At 49.2% G+C, this 19,101-nt stretch overlaps 1 protein-coding gene across 2 annotated transcripts; it reads right to left on the bottom strand.

The window, feature by feature from the left end:
• Positions 1-493: 493 nt before the first annotated feature.
• Map3k12 (mitogen-activated protein kinase kinase kinase 12) lies at positions 494-18,311 on the bottom strand. Of its 2 annotated transcripts, XM_026398828.2 has the most exons (14): positions 18,101-18,311; positions 7,069-7,550; positions 6,457-6,640; positions 6,079-6,270; positions 5,649-5,807; positions 5,355-5,513; positions 3,882-3,990; positions 3,505-3,614; positions 3,265-3,381; positions 3,004-3,141; positions 2,235-2,859; positions 1,977-2,047; positions 1,622-1,889; positions 494-1,221 (listed from the first exon to the last, which is right to left on the bottom strand). In XM_026398828.2, the coding sequence occupies exons 2-14, from the start codon at positions 7,511-7,513 to the stop codon at positions 1,123-1,125; spliced, it is 2,676 nt and encodes an 891-aa protein (XP_026254613.1). In that variant the 5' UTR covers positions 7,514-7,550; positions 18,101-18,311; the 3' UTR covers positions 494-1,122. The 2 variants fall into 2 exon arrangements, with proteins under 2 accessions (XP_026254613.1, XP_077654718.1); XM_077798592.1 differs by lacking the exon at positions 18,101-18,311 and having other exon boundaries at positions 7,069-8,097.
• Between the last annotated feature and the right edge of the window lie 790 nt (positions 18,312-19,101).

Here is a 19,101-nt window from a genome sequence, read left to right as displayed (position 1 = left end):
AAGCAGTTGACCTGTATCTGGGATTCACCTTCATGGGAATATTTGTCCTTGTTCAAGCTTGCATATTTTAAATGAAAACTTAAGTCTCTTGTTTTTAGTAAGTGTTCATTTATAGTCCTTTTTCCTTAATGAGGTTTTTCCTTTTTTTTTTTTTTTTGTTTGTTTGGGGGGACTGGAGTTTGAACTGAAGGGGTCTTTACTGCCGAGCTACATTCCAGTTACTTTTTTTGAGACAGGGCCTTGCAAAATTGCCCAGGCTGGCCTTGAATTTACAATGTTCCTGCCTTAACCTCCTGATTTGCTGGGATTATAGGTGTGTGCCACCGTTCCTGGCCAGTAAGAAGAGCTACTTCTGTTTTTGTCATAAAATCACTTAGAAGATTGTACCTGCTGCTGTTTGTGCCAGTAATTGTACAAAGTTTAACGATCATTTAGTGAGAAAAGATAGTTAACTTCTTCACCAGGTTTGATATCCCATTCATTCATCAAGAAAAACCCTCAACAGCTGGGCCTGCATGGAGTGGTTATATTTCAAGGTTTTTCACAGGGATACAATATGACAGTCCCCACCCCAATCAGGCACCAGGATAAAAGCAGGGACTTAAACAGCACCCTAGTTCTTCAGCCTGAGCCATCATCACATGCTATCAAGTCTCTCAACCTCACCCTGGGCCCTAAGCCAGGGGTTAGCAGAGAAAGGGAGGGACAAAGAAAGGAGTTACATTGCCACCTGAGAAACCTCAGAAGGGAGGACCCAGCTTTAGTCTCCCTCCTCCCAAGTGCAAAATGTGTAAACAGAGTAAACGGAAAACAGAAAAGTGCAGTCTACATGGTTCCTTCTGCCTCCCAAAGTTGGGGGTAAAGATCCTAGTGACAAGCATTGCTTGCTGAACATAAGGAATGGGGTGAAGCAAGAAGGGGCCAATTTCCCCAGTTTCCACACAGCTCTAGGACAGTACTTGTCATTCATCTCCACAGCTGCCTGTATCCCTTGACTTATCAGGGGTCAGTTCCCCACAAGCCTGATTTAAGCTTGGGACAGCCCCATCTTCCTCTGATTATGTGGCGCATATATATTATTTATATAAATATTTCTCTATATACAGGGAATTAGAGTGGCTTTCATGGAGGGAGTGAGGATGGGGGCCTCAAGGCATCAACGCTGTTGGAGTTGTCCAATTCAGTGCTGTCACAGTCTGAGTCCTCAGAATTAGGAGGGCCCTGTGAGGAAGAGTAGAAATGCAGTGAGGTGGAAAAGCTCTTGGCATTATAATGATCCCAGTAAGGGCAGAATCTAATAACCAGTGGCTTACTGATTTTATTGCTTCCAGGTTTCAGGTCATTCTGCAAGGCACCAGACTGCTATTTTCAGGATCCTTCCCTGGCTGCAGTTAATAGTGGCCACACGAGTTGTCACAGACACTATATTATACAGGCTCTGTATCATAGGCCTCACATTCTACCATATGGATATTTGCTTTTGGGAGGGGAAGAAACTGGCTCAGAAACTGATGGAGGCTAAATACCTATCTTTCTGGCCTGTACATATATCACCGAAAGCTGTCAAAAATCAGGCTCCTGGTTCTTGTCTGATATCTGGTAGGTTCTGTTCTTAACTTACCTGCTCACCTCTGAGTAGGTCCTGGTGTGGTATGGGCTGGGAGGAAGGGTCTGGAACAGCCTCTGAGGCAGGTGGGTCCAGTGGGATTTCTGAACCCTGGGAACACATGTCATCAGACCGTTCATCTGGCCGTTCATCAGTGTTGGTGCTGCCAACTTCAGGTGTGCCACTGGGAGAAGGCTCACTAGCTGTGCCCTCCTCCCCATCTGATGGATTCTCTGAGCTGAAGGTAGATAGTGACTGGCGCATATTCATGCCCTGAGGCCACCTAAAATGTTAAAGGGTGGGTGTTAAAGACTTGTTCTGCCCTTTGCACCCCTGAAACATAGGCCTTTGCTACATGATTATTGCTCACCTCTGGCTTGATGTAAGCTCTACTTCACTGTCTACCTCTCCTTCTTCCTCTTCTGAAGAGATTCCTCTTTTCTGTGTGGGAGAAATGAGGGACTGTGATCAAAAAAGGGAAAAAGTCTTGAATCCAGGATAAGGGAATTTAGTTGCAAAAGATTATATAGGGAGTTGCCTAAGATTGAGAGCTCAGAAATGGGCAATGAGACCTAGAACCAGGGTAGAACAAGGAAAGGGGAAGTATAGAAATCTCCCCATACTTTACCTGACTCCGAGTGACAGCAGCCCTGTAGAGCAGTGCAGCTGGAGTCAAGTGCTGGGACCCAGCCCGGCTTCCTCCCCGGCCCGCTGTCCCTTCCCTTCCAGTTCCCAGCAGCCCTACACCATCGCCAGGCCCTACTGGTGGAGGCGGCTCCCCTTTGGCCCCCCCAGGTGACTCAGGGCTGGTGGAACCAGGGGCTGAGCCTTCACTTGGGGGGGTGTCACCACGGGCTGGAGGTGGTGAGCCAGGATCCCCAGCTCCTCCTGTGGCCCCCCGACCCCGAGCTCCCAGTGCTGCTGACAGCAGGTCTGGGGATGAAGAAGACATCTTGCGGAGCAGAAGGTCATGGTGGAGCCCACGGAGGGCAGGAGGGCAAGCCTCCCAAGCTGAGGGTCCTGCTCCTAGGCCCCCTGGGCTTCCTGGTCCTCCAGGTTCATGGGGTGGCACAGCTGCACGAAGCCCAGGGAGGTCCCCACAGCTGCCCTTGGCGCTGGACTTGCGGTGACGTGTCTTGCCACGGCGACTCCGTCCTGGTGAGGGGGGACCCTTAGGACACCCTGGAAGCCCCACGCCACTTAGTGCTGCATCTAGTTTAGGTAGCAAGGACTCTGTCTTCAGGATATCTGGCCTGGTAGGGGAGAATACAAGGTTGAGATTAATGTATTTACCCACCCAAAGCTTGAGCATTTCCACCCTTCTAAGCATCTGCAGCCATTTCAGCATCACTCCTTTTCATACTTAGAACCTCAATCTTAATGAACTCATGCCCTACCTTTTGCTATGGGGTGACAGTTTCTGTGGCACATTCCTCTTCTTGATGAGTTTCTCCATTGTGTTTCCATGAAGGAGGCCCCGAGAAGGGTGTGGCTTTAGCAGGCCTGGGCATCTCCGCTCTAAAGCTTGTTCTCGCCTAAAGATTCAGATAATTCCTCAGTTGGGCATCTGAATAATGAGGGATCTGTAGGGTCTACAAGTAAGGCAGCTCAGCTCAGCAGAGGTCAGGCCCTTGGTGTATAAAGGTGGGCAAGGTTACCTGAGCAGCTCCCGCTCCTTGAGTTCCAGCTGCAACATAAGGGCATTGAGTTCCATGTATAGGTTGTTGGCTCTCTCCAATTTCCGTTCATAGTGCTCCCTGATATCCAGGGCATGTCTGAAATGGGCAGATGGGTTCCCCATGGTAAACTGAGTTCATGTGATTTCATGTTGGATCTCAGTCTCTGGGAGATGGTGGTATCCAGTTCCTGCTGCTGGTAAAATCCCCTCAGTCACATACCTGAGCTCCTCCCTCCTCCTCATTACCAGCTCCTCTTCTAGGCGGTGCAGACAGGTTCCTTCAGACTTGATCTTCTCAAAGTGCAGCTTTACCTCTTCCCGCCACTCTGCCTGGGGGTGAAGAGACAGTGAAGGTTAAGAGCCATCTCTTCACCCAGTTGACCTGAGGTCTCTAGAGGTTGCCTGTTCCACTGCAAATTGTGTTTTCAGAGCAAAAGAGTGGGGCACAAGACTAACCAAGATGGGGTCCCAGTCCTCTACGAGGACTAATATATTGTGTCCAGCCAACCCTTTTGCGTAGCCTCCCCACTCCACCCAAAGGGCATCATTATTTCTGCAAAGGGGACTTGGATATTCATTTCCCTATCCACAGCACACCTGGGACTTAAAGTAAGTCTCCTGGGGTGTGGAGAGTACGTCAGCTGAGGCAATGTCCAGATGCAGCAGGATCTGTCGGAATGATGGACGATTTCGTGGTTTGCTGTTCCTGAAGGGAATGAAGTTGGGGAAGAAGGGAATTTCAGGGAGGACCAGATAGGAACTAGAACATCCTTTCCTAAGGTGTGTCCTGGAGAATCCAGTCTTAGAATGTACTGTGATAGGGCTGGGGATATAGCTCAGTTGGCAAAGTGCTTGCCTTGCAATCAAGGCCCTGGGTTCAATACCCAGCACCACACAAAATAAATAGCTGGATGGATGGATGGATATAGATAGATAAATAAATGTACTGTGGTATAAGAACTCAAGGAGATGTCATACAATATCAGCAAGGAAACCTGTTTAACCTCATATTTTCCAATTGTCTACCCGAGTAAAACATTTTTCTGAGAAACACCAATGAAAAAAACAATTTGGTAAATGCCAAGAATCTTCAGGTTAGCACATGGTAATGCACATCTGTTATCCTTGTGACTTGGGAGGCTGAGACCAGCCCTGGAAACTTAAGACCTCATCTCAAAATAAGCTATGCATGGTGGCACATGCTTGTAATCCCAGTGGCTCAGGAGGTTGAGGTAGGAGGATTTAAATTCAAAGCTAGCCTCAGCAACTTAGTGAGGCTCAATCTCAAAATACATTTAAAAAAGGGCTGGGAGCCGGGTGTGGTGGTGCACACCTGTAATCCCAGCTACTTGGGGGGTCAGGGGGACTACAAAATATGGCTGGAGACTTTGCTCAATGGTTGTGCTCCTGAGTTTAATCCCGGATACCAAAAAAAAAAAAAGGACTGGGGGTGTGGCTTAGTGGTTAAGTGCCCTGGATTCAATCCCTGGTATCCAAAAATAAATAAATTAAAAAAACACCTGGGACTGTCTTTCAGTTATAGAATGCCCAAGTTCAATCTCTAGTACCACCACCACAATAAAAGATTCAGCTTATCCTCTGGGTTCTATGGTCATCTATGTTGTTTTTGTGGTACTGGGTTTAATCCAGAGGTGTTTAACCACTGAGCTGTATCCCCAGCACTTACTATCTATCTAATCTATCAATTTTGGTACTAGGAATTGAACCCAGCCATTTTTATTTTGAGAAAGGGTCTCACCACATAAGATCAAGTACCCCAAAGGTCACTCTGCTTAGAAGGCAGTAGAAGCCCAATTCAGATGCAAATTACTCTTTGAATTTAATGTACCCCTGCAGATTACTGGTCAGTCCAGTATCCCTCAGTTATGAGCCTTAATCCACATTTCAGATACTTGATTCTTGGAGAGCATCATTGGGTAGCTTTGGCCTCCTTTTCCTATTAAGGATTCTGGGCCTGGATGCCTGGGTTCTAGGAACTAGCTATTCCTCAGCAAAGCTCTCTGGCTTCTCAACTAGGTTCCAGTTTAGCCCAAACCCAGCCATCCTTACCAGCACTGACGAAGTAAGATTTTGAAGCCATCTGGGCAGCTGGAGGGTACGGGCAGATGAAGACTGTTGCTTCCTACACCCCAGATGATGGCTGAGGAATCTACATCTTTGTAAGGGATCTCACCAGTCAGGAGTTCCCATAGCACCACACCAAAGGACCTGGAGATAAGAGGGTGTATCATTTGTGAAAGTCTCCCTTCAGAGGCCCTGGTTGCCAAAGAATGCCCACGCCCTGGTGGCACTGCCCCACTTTGTTGGCCACCCACCCTCCTCAGTCCTCATTCTGGCCCTCACCAGATGTCAACCTTCTCAGACACAGGCTCATTGCGGATCACCTCAGGGGCCATCCAGGCTACCGTCCCTGCAAAGGACATCTTGGTGCTCTTGTCACTCAGCTCCTTGGAAGTGCCAAAATCTGAGATCTTCACCACGTCGTCATATGTGATTAGCATGCTGGTAAAAAGTGTAGTCAGCTGGGATCCATGTCCTTCCACATATCCCAACTAACTCTCTAGCAACTTTGCCTTTCTGTTGAACATCATAAGGGACACCCAAAGGTGAAAGGTTCACCACAGTCCTTCCAAGATAGAACTGTCACTTGGAAAAGGTTTCTGAAATGGCCACATGCAATTAGGGCAGGATCTAGAAGGAGGGAGAGGGCCACACAGCCTTGGATGGTCCCCTGCATGTGCAGCAATTTCTGCTTGCTTGCATGCATACTCACTTGGGGGACTTGAGGTCTCTGTGGATGATCTTGTGCAGGTGCAGGTAGTTCATGCCTCCGGCAATGCCCATGGACCAGTCAACCAGCAAGGACGGGGTGACAGGGCGGCCAGCCCGCAGCACCTCATATAGCTGGCCCTGGGCGCAGAACTCCATGAGGATGCAGTAGCAGGGCGCCTGGGTACACACACCCCTGGGGGCCGAACACCATAATGTGAAGGCCTCAGGCAGCCCAACATTTACCTCACTTGCACTTGGAACCCTCATTCCCACCCATGCTGTCTGGGGGTCTCCTTTGGGAAGGATGGTTTAGGTCCCACTGCCCCATGAGGGTCGCAGGCCTCAGCATAATACTCCCAGCCCCTTCCCTGGACCTCACTTGAAAGTGATGATGTTGGGGTGCTTCAGCTTTCTCAGGTGCTTGATGTCGGTCTCCTTGAGGTCTCGTACTTTCTTCACAGCTACCTCCTCCCCATGGAAGCGCCCCAGGAAGACAGCTCCCTGGGCCCCGGAGCCTACCCACTGCAGGTCCAGGATTTCCTCAAAAGGAACCTCCCAAAGGTCTGTGGGCAGGAGGCACAGTGCCACAAGGCTCAGAAGCTGCACTCAAGGCTTTATGACAAGGCCAGGGATGGGGGACATCATTGAGTTGGCTAAAATGAGTCAAGGGCAAGGCAGAAGGGTAACAAATCAGGCTGAAAAGACATTAGGTCTAGAGGACAGAGAAGGAAATGATTGGGTGGCTTTGAAAGCAGCTGGGGAGCTGGGGTGCAGCTCAGTGATAGAGCAGTTGCCCAGCATGTGGGCCCTGGGTTCCACAGCACCACAGACACACAAAAAGTTGGGAAGTTAGGCTAATAGATGGGTGGGGGACTAGGGCTGGGCAGTGGGGAGGGAAGGGATCACTGGGTGATGACTGAAGTGTGGGGCTGTCCAACAGATCTCAGACTTAGGGAGACTCGGAGAGAGCTCAGACAGGAACCTGGCCTACCTTCCTGCTGCTGCTTGTGTTCCGTGGAGTAGGCTTTGCCAATCATAGTCCAGACTGGGCGTAGGCAGCCGAAGAGGCCTTCAAGGAAGCCACTGCCACTCTGGCACTGTAGCCTCACCTCGTCAGCTCGGACTCTAGATGCCCGACTCTCAGGTGATCCCGTGGCTCCTCCTGAACCCCCTGTTTCCTGCTCATGTAGCTGCAGGACACTATTGGCAAAAGGCTCAGGAGGTGGCTCTCCACCTGGGGAGGGGCTGGGCCCACCTGCGCCCTGTCCACCAAGAGGCACTACATCACGAAGTACACACTGGGTGGGTGTCAGGTCCTTCTCAGGGGTGCAGTCTGAAGTGTCTGGGTCCAGCTTGCGCATGGAAGCCTCACTTAGGGTAGACACGAAGCCCCCAAAAGAAGGGGAGGGTGTGCGGGTCTCATGGAGGCAGGCCATAGCCTCTGGGCCCCGATGTGGTGCTGAGCAGCGGGCCCTGTGGGAATGAAGGAGGAAGGCGCTATCAAAGCCACTGGCGCAGCTCCAAAAGCTTGGGCTAAGAAGCTGGGCTAGCAATAGCTCACTAAAGGCAACACTTGAGTTTTCCTTGAGGTACCCATCAGAGGACACCCAACACGCTTGGGCTTCCTCTTAGGTATCAGTAGTGCAATCAATACTGTGATATATGGGTAACACACTTGAGTATCATTCTCGGGTAGACACAAGTAACAGACCCACCCACACACTGGCAATATTTATTTATTTTTGTGGTGCTGGGGATTGAACTCCAGGCCTTGTACATGCTAAGCAAGCACTTGATCACTGAGCCACATCCCCAGCCCCTTAAAATATATCTCAAACTTGCTGGGTGGTATACACCTGTAATCCAAGTGGCAGGAGGATCACAAGTTCAAAGTCAGCCTCAGAAACTTAGTGAAACCCTAGGTAACTTAGCTAGGCCCTGTCTCAAAATAAAAAATAAAAAGGGATGTGGCAGGGCTGGGGATGTGGCTCAGCAGTAGAGCGCTCGCCTAGCATGTGCGAGGCCCTGGGTTCGATCCTCAGCACCACATATAAATAAATATTTTATATATATATAAAAGGATGTGGCTCAGTGGTTAAGTGCCTCCTGAGTTCAATCCCTGGTACCATAAATAAATAAATAAGATCTCAAATTCAAGTATAAGGCTAGGTTACTGCTCTACACTAGAATGCTTAGCTGGATTCAAACCCAGAACCACAGAAATGAAAACAACAAAAATCCTTAGGAATCACAAGTAACAAGTCTAGTTTCCCTTCTCCCTATACAACTATTGGAATTCACTCCTGCAGTACCTATTTCACCTGAGGCTCACTGGTGCCAACAGATATGAGGGTCTCTAAGTCACCTTTACCTTGATTCTCAATCTCAGGCCTGCAGTGGTAACATTACTAGACTTCCTTCATGTTGAAGTGTACACAGGTGAGATTGATAGACCTAATTGGGCACCCTCGGAAAATGTTTCTAGACATCATGTTCAAGAACCTTCAGACAATACCAATGAGGCCCCCTCAGATAAAAGCCTTTGCCTAAGACACACTAAGGGCTCACAACTGAACCTTCTGCTTAGGTGTTTACAGGTCTCCAAGGTAAGTGAAAGCTAACAGCTCCACTATCACCCAGCACAACTGGCAAAAAAAAAGGTAGAACCATCCAGTAGTGAGGCACAAGCTGTGTTAGGACAAGCTATGGCCTGTTGCAGAATCATCTTGAGCCATTCCCATCACTAGCTGCTCTCCAGGGCTCAAAGGACACTCTTCCTGTTTTCCCATCCCCAGCTCTCCAAACCAAGATCCAATTTTCCAGGCCAAGGAGATTTATCCCAATTCATAGCTGGCTGTTATTTAAAAACCAGTCACTGCGAAGCCAGGTGCAGTGGTGCACGCCTGCAATCTCAGTAGCTCGGGAGGCTGAGGCAGGAGGATCGCGAGTTCAAAGCCAGCCTCAACAAAGGTGAGGTGCTTAGCAGTTCAGTGACACCCTGTCTCTAAATAAAATACAAAATAGGGTTGGAGATGTGGCTCAGTGGACTGAGGGCCCCTGAATTCAATATCTAGTACCATCTGGCCCCCAAATCATTGCCAGGTGCAGTGGCACATGGGTGTATTCCCAGCAATTTAGGAGGCTAAGGCAGGAGGGCTCTGAGTTCAAGGACAGCCTAGGCAACTTATGGAGACCCTATCTCAAGATTAAAAAAAAAAAAAAAATTACTGGGGATGTAGCTCATTATGACCTCAGGGAAGCTATAGTTGGGCCTTAGTTTCTCCAACTACACAGAAGGGTGAATTGGCTATCACCCGGGCACAGCAAACTCTCCAGCCTTTACCAGAATTGTCCTACACCCACTCCACCCACTCCGGGACCCCTTAAGGATACCAGGAGTCATCCTGGTCTCCTGTCTCCACATCTAGTCATCAAATCGTGAGACTGTTGAGAACAAGAATTCCACTGTCCCTCACCTAGGTCTTTCCAGGAGCCCCTGTGGTAGTCTCCTAGAAATAACTATCTTACATTCTGAATCACAGTCTTGGGGAGTGGCAGGGATCTACACATGCAAAAGGACAGTTGCAGATATATAAGGAAGCTATTGGTGGGGGATGGGGGAGCCCAGGGAGAATGATAGTCTTAGCTCTTCCAGCACAATTTTCAGGCCTCTCTGTCTTTTTAAGGGGAGACTGGGAATTTTACCCAATTTAGAGGCACTTTGCCAGTGGGCTACAGCCCCAGCCTCTCTCCTCCTCTTTTTTTTTTTTTTTTTACACAAGATCTAAGTTGCTGAGACTGGTCTTGAACTTGATCATGCTCCTCTTGCCTCAGCCACCTGAGTCCCTGGGATTTCAGGTCTGCACCACCATTCCTGGCTCAGGTCATTCTTTTTAACTAGTACCTTTGAAAAGCTGCCACAATGTCATTCTATTCTCTCTATTCCCACTGTTGCCTTAGTTCAAGCTTCATTAACTGACATCACCTGGCCTAACTCTTAAGTTGGCTCCAAGTCCTCCCTGGCCTTTCTCCAGAAGGATCTAAGAAATATCTAGAACATACACTCCACGCTATACCCAAGCACCTCTCACCCACCTCACCACTACTAATGATGTTGGTACCCAAATAATGTAGAACCAACCTGACACCATGTTACATCAAACTTTTGATCCAGGGCACCCAATTACAATGGCTACTATTATGAAAGGTTTACTATGTACATTAATCCGATATGAAGTAGTACTTTTCAATTCCCCAAACTGTAAGTAAGGTGGGCATATCAGTTCCGACTCTACAGACTAAGTGATAGAAATATTCCATCATCTTCTGGAGAAGCCACAGCCAATAAGAAGCTCAAACTCTGCCTGAGGCTTATTCTGCCCAGAAGGTGTTTGTCATCACCTCTTTTGACTTCCTAGTCTCAGGCCTGTATGACCGGACCCTCTTAAGTGAATGCCTCTTTTGGGCTAGCACAGCCCCGTGTGCTTCCTCCATCATGGCTCCCATGTGAAAGCATTCCATGGTCAGGCGCCTAGTTCCTTTGAGAGCCTGGACTGTTGTAAAGCAACGACTTCCCGGTATTCTTCAGCCTGGGACAGAGTAAGGTGGAACAACTGCTCCACCCACTCCAGGACCCTTTAAGGCTATCACATGCACTAATGCCATAAGGTGATGCTCCCTTAATCGTCACAAAGAAGGTACTATGGTCCTCTTATTTTCTTGAGAAAACATGAGGTCCAGAATGTGTAAATTATTGTCACATTCGGCTTCTGAATCGCCTACGCATCCCAGGAGATATCTGCAGTTCAAGAGCGAAGGTGATTGTAATGTAATGCAAGTTACAGTCAAGCGCAGGCCGGGCTGGTGCCAATACACCCGAGAATCGGGCCCTGGAGGATCCGAGGGCTTTCACCTCCCACGCCTGGGCTTCGCTTCTGGACTACCCAGAACCAGGGCTGGGGATCTCGGGGAAGTGCAGGGCCCACCCGCTGGACAATCAGGCCACCGGTGACAGATTCCCGAAGCCCAAGTCGGAGAGGAAGGGGTTACGACCACGGACCCTTCCCCCTCCCGACCTCTTTCCCGGTTGTCACGTGGCTTGTGGCTGGTGGCGGGGGCCAGGGTGGGGAGAGGGGGACCACGGACTGAGGGAAGCGCTGGGCGCTGCAGCGTAACCATGACGACTGGGCTCCAGACGGCTCGTGAAGTCACCAGGACAAGATTAGCCCAGGGTCACGTGAAAGCCACACAGGGCGGAACAGCGCGTCTGAGCCCCGCCCCTGACCTGGGCAAGCGCAAGTGGCTGGTTGCCCGGATGGCTGCAGGCACTGCAGGTGCGGACCTGGACCCTGCGGTCTGCCGCCTGTGTTCCCCTCCTCCGACCTCGTCTGCTTTAAGATCTTCAGCAGGGCAACGGGTGGAGGGAAAGAGGTTGGTTGAAGGGAAAGGACTCCTGTGGTTGGCACTGGGGTGCAGTGGCACATAGAAGGAAAACAGGAAATGGAGAGATGACAGGACACAGGGTGAAAGGCATAGCCAGAGGGAGTAGCCAAGAGATGCCGAGACCAACAGCGTGAAGTTCAAGGTGGACAAACTGAAAAGCTGTCTGCCCTCAGGATCCCTCTCCACTAAGGATCAATCCAGGGCTGCAGACATGCTAGGCAAATGCTCTACTTCTGAGCTACACTCCCAAATCCTTTTTAATAAAAATTTGAGGCAGGGTCTAAGTTGCTGTGGCTGACCTCGAACTTGGGATCCTCCTGCCTCAGCCTTTCAAGTAGCTGGAATTGCAGGTCCGAGTGCCCACCCAAAGGCGCCAAAATGGAGATGAGATGGCACCAAAACCCAGAGATAATGGGTCCCTTCCCACTTAGTTTCCTATTTAGAAGCTGAGCTTTTGAGTAACACAAGAGCTGGCTTTTTGAAGGAATTTTTCACCCTTCATCTGGATGTTTGGTAACTAAGTTTAAGCCTAGAGAAGGTGACATGCTCAGAGACACTTGCAGCCCGGCCTCCCTCCAATTCACCAGGCTTCCCCAGAGGCCCCTTTGGTATCCATGGCCAGCAGCTGGGGAGAAGAGAGAAGCCATTTCACCTGTTTGTCTTTTAGGGCACTGTAGGAGTAGGAGATGGTACGAGAGAAAGACAGGGAATCTAGCCAAGTTCAATCCACCCCATCCCCTTTCTCAGGATAATGACAGCTCTTCCAGATGATTTGCAGAAGGGGTAAAGTTGAGGCCCCAAGGGGCCATAGTAAACTGGAGATTTCTCCCAGAAAACTGCCCCTTCCTTGCCGTTTCCTTTATTCCTGATCTGCCATCTGTGTCCCACTGTCCCTGAGCTGGGCCTTGGCACCAGGGCTTTGGGGCATATTATGACTTGGAGCTCCTAGCCTAGACATTTGGTCACCATAGGGGAAGGGACTTATCTCCCTGGCCATCAATTATAGAGCATGGGGAGCAGGGTAGAGATGTGATAGGAGGGGTAGTATCCCTGTCAGTCATCCTATCAACCATATTTACTAAGTGTTGACTTGTGCATTTGCTGCAGACTAAGGGGAGAGAGTGATCTCTGGGCTATACTTCTGCCAGAGAAGGCAGCTCTGTGGATACCCCCACAGGCCTTCATTCAGGATCAGGTGGGAGGTCTCTGCTTTGATGGTGGTCCCTAGAGTGCCCCATACGGAGGCCACAGGGTGTGACCACCAGGTCCTCCAGGGTTCTCTGAGATGAAGGAGGCCTATTGTGAGTCTTTCAAATTCTCTCTAGCTTCTTTTTCTAACAGAAGAAACAACACAGCTGCTTACTGGGATTCTTGAGGGCTTACTTCAGAGGCATGGCCATCTGCTTAAGTCTTGTGTTGTCGCCCTAGACACTTTGTACTGTCCCAGACCTCATTTTCCACTTAGGAAAAGGAGGAAGCTTCCACTTCTCTCTTGAGTGGGAGTGAGAAGAGGGGTCTTCAAGGGGAGAGGAGACCAGTGGCTTTGGAATCCTGGTTCTGCCCTAAAGCCTTTGAGACCCTGACAAGATAAAGGCCTGATGGATCCCAGTCATGCCTCCTATCTACCTGGCTGCAGCTTTTTTTTTTTTTTTTTTTTTTTTAGTATTTATTTTTTAGTTCTCGGCGGACACAGCATCTTTGTTGGTATGTGGTGCTGAGGATCGAACCCGGGCCGCACGCATTGCAGGCGAGCGCGCTACCGCTTGAGCCACATCCCCAGCCCCTGGCTGCAGCTTTTTATTTTCCTTTTGACAGGATCCATGGCCCTAGAGTTCTTAGATGGAAAGAAGTCCAGCTTTTCTAAGCAACCTCATGAAATGTAAATGCCTTCTTTATTTTAATATTTATTTTTTAGTTGTAGTTGGACACAATACCTTTGTTTTATTTATTTTTATGTGGTGGTGAGGATTGAACCCAGGGCTTCGCATGTGCTAGAGGAGTGCTCTACTACTGAGCTACAACTCCAGCCCCTTTAAATGCCTTCTTGAGATGCTGATAAAAATGAGCTCACCCCTACATCCAGGTCCTCAGCCTTTTACAAGTCAAGCCTCTCAGATCCTTGCTGGTACACTTCTCCTAGTAAGGTGGCAGTGAGGGTGCTGAGGGAGAACAGTACTGTTTAGGACAAAATAACTGACTTTGGATTTGGAGAGCTCAGAGCTAGAACTCTACTTCTGCCACTGAAAGCTTAAAGAATGTGGTCTCTGGACTCCCAACCCCACCTTAAGGGATGGCAAGAGTGCAGTGAGCTGGTGCAGCCTCCTGACCTTGTCTTCCTGGTTGACTGGATACCAGGTCTTTCTCTTTGGATTCTTGAGAAGCCATGTCTTCTGTATGACCAGAAAAAGGGAGACTTGGTCTCTGATCTTTCGCTTCCCAGGATCAATCATGATTTCAGGATCCAGTGGAACCACGTCACAGTGTCAGCCACTGTGCTAAACCCCCAGTTATGCCACTGCTAGGTCCTTTTCCCTTCTTGCACACTGTCAGGGAGGCCTAGTGTTCCACACCCATCTTTACTCTCTAGCCAGGTCTCTTAGGGATCTGTTCTCCTAAGAAGCTGTACCAGGAAGACCCTCCCTTCCATTGATGGTGTGCCAGGATCACCCCTCAGCCTTACACTCGAAGATCTGAGGGGTAGGGGAGGGTAGGAGCAGGGTGGGATGAGCCACAGGGTCCCTCCTTCAGGATTTCTGGTAGACCTAGAAGAAGCTGAGTATATTTTATTTTTTGGTACTGGCGATTCAACCCAGGGGCACTTTATGACTGAGCTACATCCCCAGTCCTTTGTTCTTTTTTTTTTTTGAGCTTGTTTCCCTAAGGTACTGAGGCTGGCCTTGAACTTGAGATCTTCCTGCCTTAGCTTCCCAGAAGGTGGGATTTCAGGGATGTGCACCCAGCAGAAGTGCATTTCATTTCAACACACTGTTCCTGAGCTGGAAGTGCATTAAAAAAAAAAAAAAAAATCTGGGCTGGGGGTAAAACTCAGTGGTAGAGTGCTTTTTTAGTATTTGTGAGGCCTTGGGCTTGATTCCCAGCAATATAAAACCCAAAACAGAAAACAAACTAAAAGATAGATATTGAGGTTTAACACAAGGTAGGTAGAATCATGGATGTTTTAATTTTCTTCTTTTAGATTATCTGGGTTTTCTAGTATTTCAGGAATAACTTTTGAATTGTTTTTAAAATGAGACATAAGGGGCTGGGGATGTGGCTCAAGTGGTAGTGCGCCGCGCACGCCTGGCATGCATGCGGCCGGGGTTCGATCCTCAGCACCACATACCAACAAAGATGTTGTGTCTGCCAAAAACTGAAAAATAAATATTTAAAAAAAAATAAAATAAAATGAGACATAAACTTTATTCTAAATTGCAAAAGAAAAAATAAAATAAAATTGATGGAGTGCTCATTCACTTCTATCCCCTTGCTTAGGAACATTGTGCTATCGAGAGAGATGTGGCAAACCTCAGAAACAGAGGTCTGCTGAGATTTTACCTCTGCTCTTGACCAGTTGGGTGACTTGTTCTATGAGACGTTATTGTTTTATTATTATTTTTGTACCAGGGGTGCTTAACCACTGAGCTGCATCCCCTGCCCTTTTTATATTTTATTAGAGACAGGGTCTTGCTATGTTGCTCAGGGCCTCCCTAAGATGCGGAGGCTGGCTTTGAACTCACAATTCTCCTGCCTCACCCTCCCAAGTGCTAGAGTATGAGACTTTCTAAAAAAAAAATATTTATTTATTTATTTATTTTTATGTGATGCTGAGGTTTGAACCCAGGGCCTCACATGTGTGAGGCAAGCACTCTACCACTGAGCTACAGCCTCAGCCCAGCCTACAACCTCAGCCTAGGAGTATGAGATTTCTTAAGATGTCTATTTCTTCATCTCTAGATAGGGACAGGGTACCTGTGTTACACACTGGTGATGGGTGTGAACACAGGCTCTGAGCCAGACAGATCTGGGTTCAAATCCTAGGTTTTGCCACACACCAACACACCAGCATTTTTTTTTTTTTGGAAGTGCTTGGGATTGAACCCAGGCAGGGCCTTGTGCATGTGAGGCAATCACTCTACCAACTGAGCTATATCCTTAGTTCCTACACACAGCCTTTTGACTTTGAATAAAAAAGTTTGTTTCCTTATCCCTAAAGTAGAGATGACAATAACACTATATTTTTGTGAGCATTATTGAGGTAATCAAGTTGTTGGCTCAGTACTTAGTATATGGGAAGCTCTCTATAAACAGCAGTCATGTGGACAGGTCTAAAATGAAGTAGTAAGGGGGCTGGGGATGTGGCTCAAGCGGTAGTGTGCCCGTCTGGCATGCGTGCGGCCCGGGTTCGATCCTTAGCACCACATACAAACAAAGATGTTGTGTCTGCCGGAAACTAAGAAATAAAATATTAAAAAATTCTCTCCTCACTCTCTCTTTAAAAAAAAATGTTATTAAAAAAATGAAGTAGTAGGTTTTTAAAATCAATGTGATTTCCTTCCCTTTTTTCCTTCTTTTCTTTCTCAAAAAGAGGCAGTAGAGAAGGTACAGGTGGAAAGGGTGGTATAGAAACAAGAGGGGAAAAAAAGAAGCGTAAAAAAAAGAATCAGCCAGGACTGGTGGCACAGGTCTGATATTCCAGCAGCTCAGGAGGCTAAGGCAGAGGATTGCTAGTTCAAAGCCAGCCTCAGCAACTTAGTGAGACACTTAGCAATTCAGTGAGACCTTGTCTCTAAGGAAAATGTAAAAAAGGGCTGAGTATGTGGCTCAGGGTTAAGCACCTCTGGGTTCAATGCCCAGTACAAACAAACAAACAACAACAACAAAACCCAAAGGGCAAAGGTTTTCTCCTCAAAGCTCCTTACTATCCCTCTGGAATAGTGTCACTGCTTCCTCAACATACACACAGGACTCCAATCCTATTGGGAGCAAATGATCCAGACAGATGGTCAGCGGCCAACCCCTCCTGAAGCCCCAGAGTCCTCTCTGCTGCAGTTTAACACTGTCTTCCTCCTGTCCCAGCAAAGACTCCCCAAACAGCTGGCTCACTAATCCTAACCCCTTCTTCTTCCCCATGAAGGAACTGACTTAGGGTGATGGGTACTAGTACTTAGTGCTCTCTTCCTGGCAATGCCAGACTCTACCACCTCACTACCACCAGAAGAACTAGGGAACAGCAATGGGTTTTTATAAGGGTTCTGCCATCCTCAATTGTGAGGAAGTTTAGGAAATCCCAAGCTACTTCCAGAAACTTCTTGTCCCCTGTCCCCATAACTAGTTTCATAAAGGGATTATCACTTATTTGCGTGTTTTCATGTTTGCTGGGGTCAACAATGTAAGTGAACAGATGAGTAGGAGGCTGGAGAGGGCAGCCACCTCTTCACCCTTGAGTGTTGAGACATGAGAGAGCAAGGTCTTTAGCTCAGAGAAACTTCAGTGTCCTGATAGGAAGGCTCAGGGGGCATTTGGGCCCATACCTTTTTGAATCGCTTCTGGTTTTAACTTGGTATGACCCTCTGGCTGAAAACCAGAGCTCCCAGGGTGATAGAGACGTCCCTGAGAGTTGGAAGGGAAAGAGTATTTAGAGGGAGGCAGCAACTGTGGCTGAAGAGGACTCTGGGTTGGGTGAAGAGACCTAGTGTGCATTCCCTCTTTGACTGAAAGCCAAAGAGGTAGCAGAGAAGGGAGCTAAAAGGGACTCCTCCCTTAATTCAAAGGGACAGCTATTTCCTCCCATTGCCTATGGGGTCTTGATCTCTTTTTTTCCCTCTGATCATTTAAGGCCATGGTTGTCAGCAAGTTTTAACTCTATAGAGAGAATTTTTGCTCATTCTTAAGCCAAGGAATTTGAGGGGTGTAGGAGGGAAAAGGAGTTTCTCCATGGGCTTGACCTGAGGAAATGAGTTAGGGGAGCCAGAGGATGGGGAGAGAGAGGAAAGAGAAAGCCACATATGAGTGGGGGAGGGAAGGATGCAACAGCTGGATGGAGAGGTATGATACAGCTGGAGGGGACTAGGGGCATCACAGGTGAAAGGTAAGGGGGTCCATTGCCAGGCCATCAGGAACAGGTGCTGCTTGTAATCTTCAGGTGGAGCCTGCTAGTTATACGTGTGGGGGAGGGGAAATACGGTGGGCACACCAGCCTTGCCCTTCCTTCTCTTCCCTGGAGGGAGCCAAACTCCCCCTCCGCCTTCCTTCTCCCATCTTGAGGGTGAGTGAGAGAAGAGGCTGTTCTCTTGCCTGCAGTCCTTTAAGTCTGTCCCTCCACCCCCATACATCCTTCACAGCCCTGGAGGCCCTTCCTCTCCAAGCTGGGCCGCGGCATCCCTCAGCTCCGTTCTCCTCCTTCCCATCCCCACTGGCGTCGGGTCCAGGTCCCCAGTTCTCCATCCCCACAGCCTCACCATCTCCGCGTCACCTCCTCCCCCACCATGCCACATCTGCATCCCTACCCTCCCTCCACACCAGAGTCCCAGGACCCAGACCCATCCTTGCACCCCACCCCCCCAACTCGGCCAGGCTCTCACCTCGGGGGCTCCGCGGCCGCAGCACAAAAGGCGGCGCTGCTGCAGCTCCGCTCCGGATGCTGCTCCCGCCTCCTCCTCCTTCTCCACCTCCTTCCCTCCTCCCCCCGCTGCCCTCGACCGGACCGGGGGCGCTGTCACAAGCGATGCTCGTGTGGTGTCCAGGTGTACCGGTGTCAGCGTCAGTTTTCCGCCCCCATCTCCTACCCTTAGCCCGGTCCCCACTCGGCTTGAACTCCCGCTCCTTCAAGGCCCCCGCCCCTGGCCCCCCGGGACGGACACGCCCTGAGCGGGGGATGCTGCGCTGGAGCCGCCGGCCTCTTAAAGGAGCCCGCTGCTGCCATCCGGCGCGCTCCAGGCCCGTCCCTGGACCGCCTGGGCCCCACGCCTCCTTGCTGATGGTGTCTTATAGCAGTTACACTTCGGGCCTTATGTTGATTCCGTAGGAACCCCCTATGGTCCGTCTTATGGACTCCTTCCTGTTCCCTGAGAGAGCAGCCCCTCAAATGGTATTCTCAGCACTCTGACATTGCTCCCCCCCCCCCCCCCGTCATACCGATCTTGCCAGTTCTGCTTCCCTTGATTGTCACCGCTCGTTTTCCAATTTCACCCAATTGGAATCCACTCAGCTGTAGGCCCCATCCCCCTCAGTGTTCCTGGATGACCCCTCATCATTCCAAGATTCCTCTGTGCATTCCTCCTCGCCCCCCGCCTCCAACCTTAGAGCAAGACAACTATTCCCTGACCTATTCTCAAAACGCTCATCAGAATCAGACATTTTTTGTAATACCTCTTTCTCCAAGGTCACAAGATTTCCCCTGTATCTTTCAGTCAGTGCTTGCGAAGACTTTGGGGAAGGAGTGGGTCTTTGGGAGCCAAAAGTATATTTTCTGCTCTGCACCCAGAGACTCAAATCTCAGGGCAGAGGGAATAATACCAGGCACCATAGTTCTTCTTGTCCCACTACAGCCTGATTCTCGGGTCCCAGATTCCTGGCCAGTTAA

Source organism: Urocitellus parryii, chromosome 5 (assembly GCF_045843805.1).
Source record: "Urocitellus parryii isolate mUroPar1 chromosome 5, mUroPar1.hap1, whole genome shotgun sequence".
Taxonomy (NCBI): domain Eukaryota; kingdom Metazoa; phylum Chordata; class Mammalia; order Rodentia; family Sciuridae; genus Urocitellus; species Urocitellus parryii.
The sequence above is the reverse complement of the archived record's forward strand: the minus strand, read 5'-3'. Positions and strand labels throughout refer to the sequence as shown.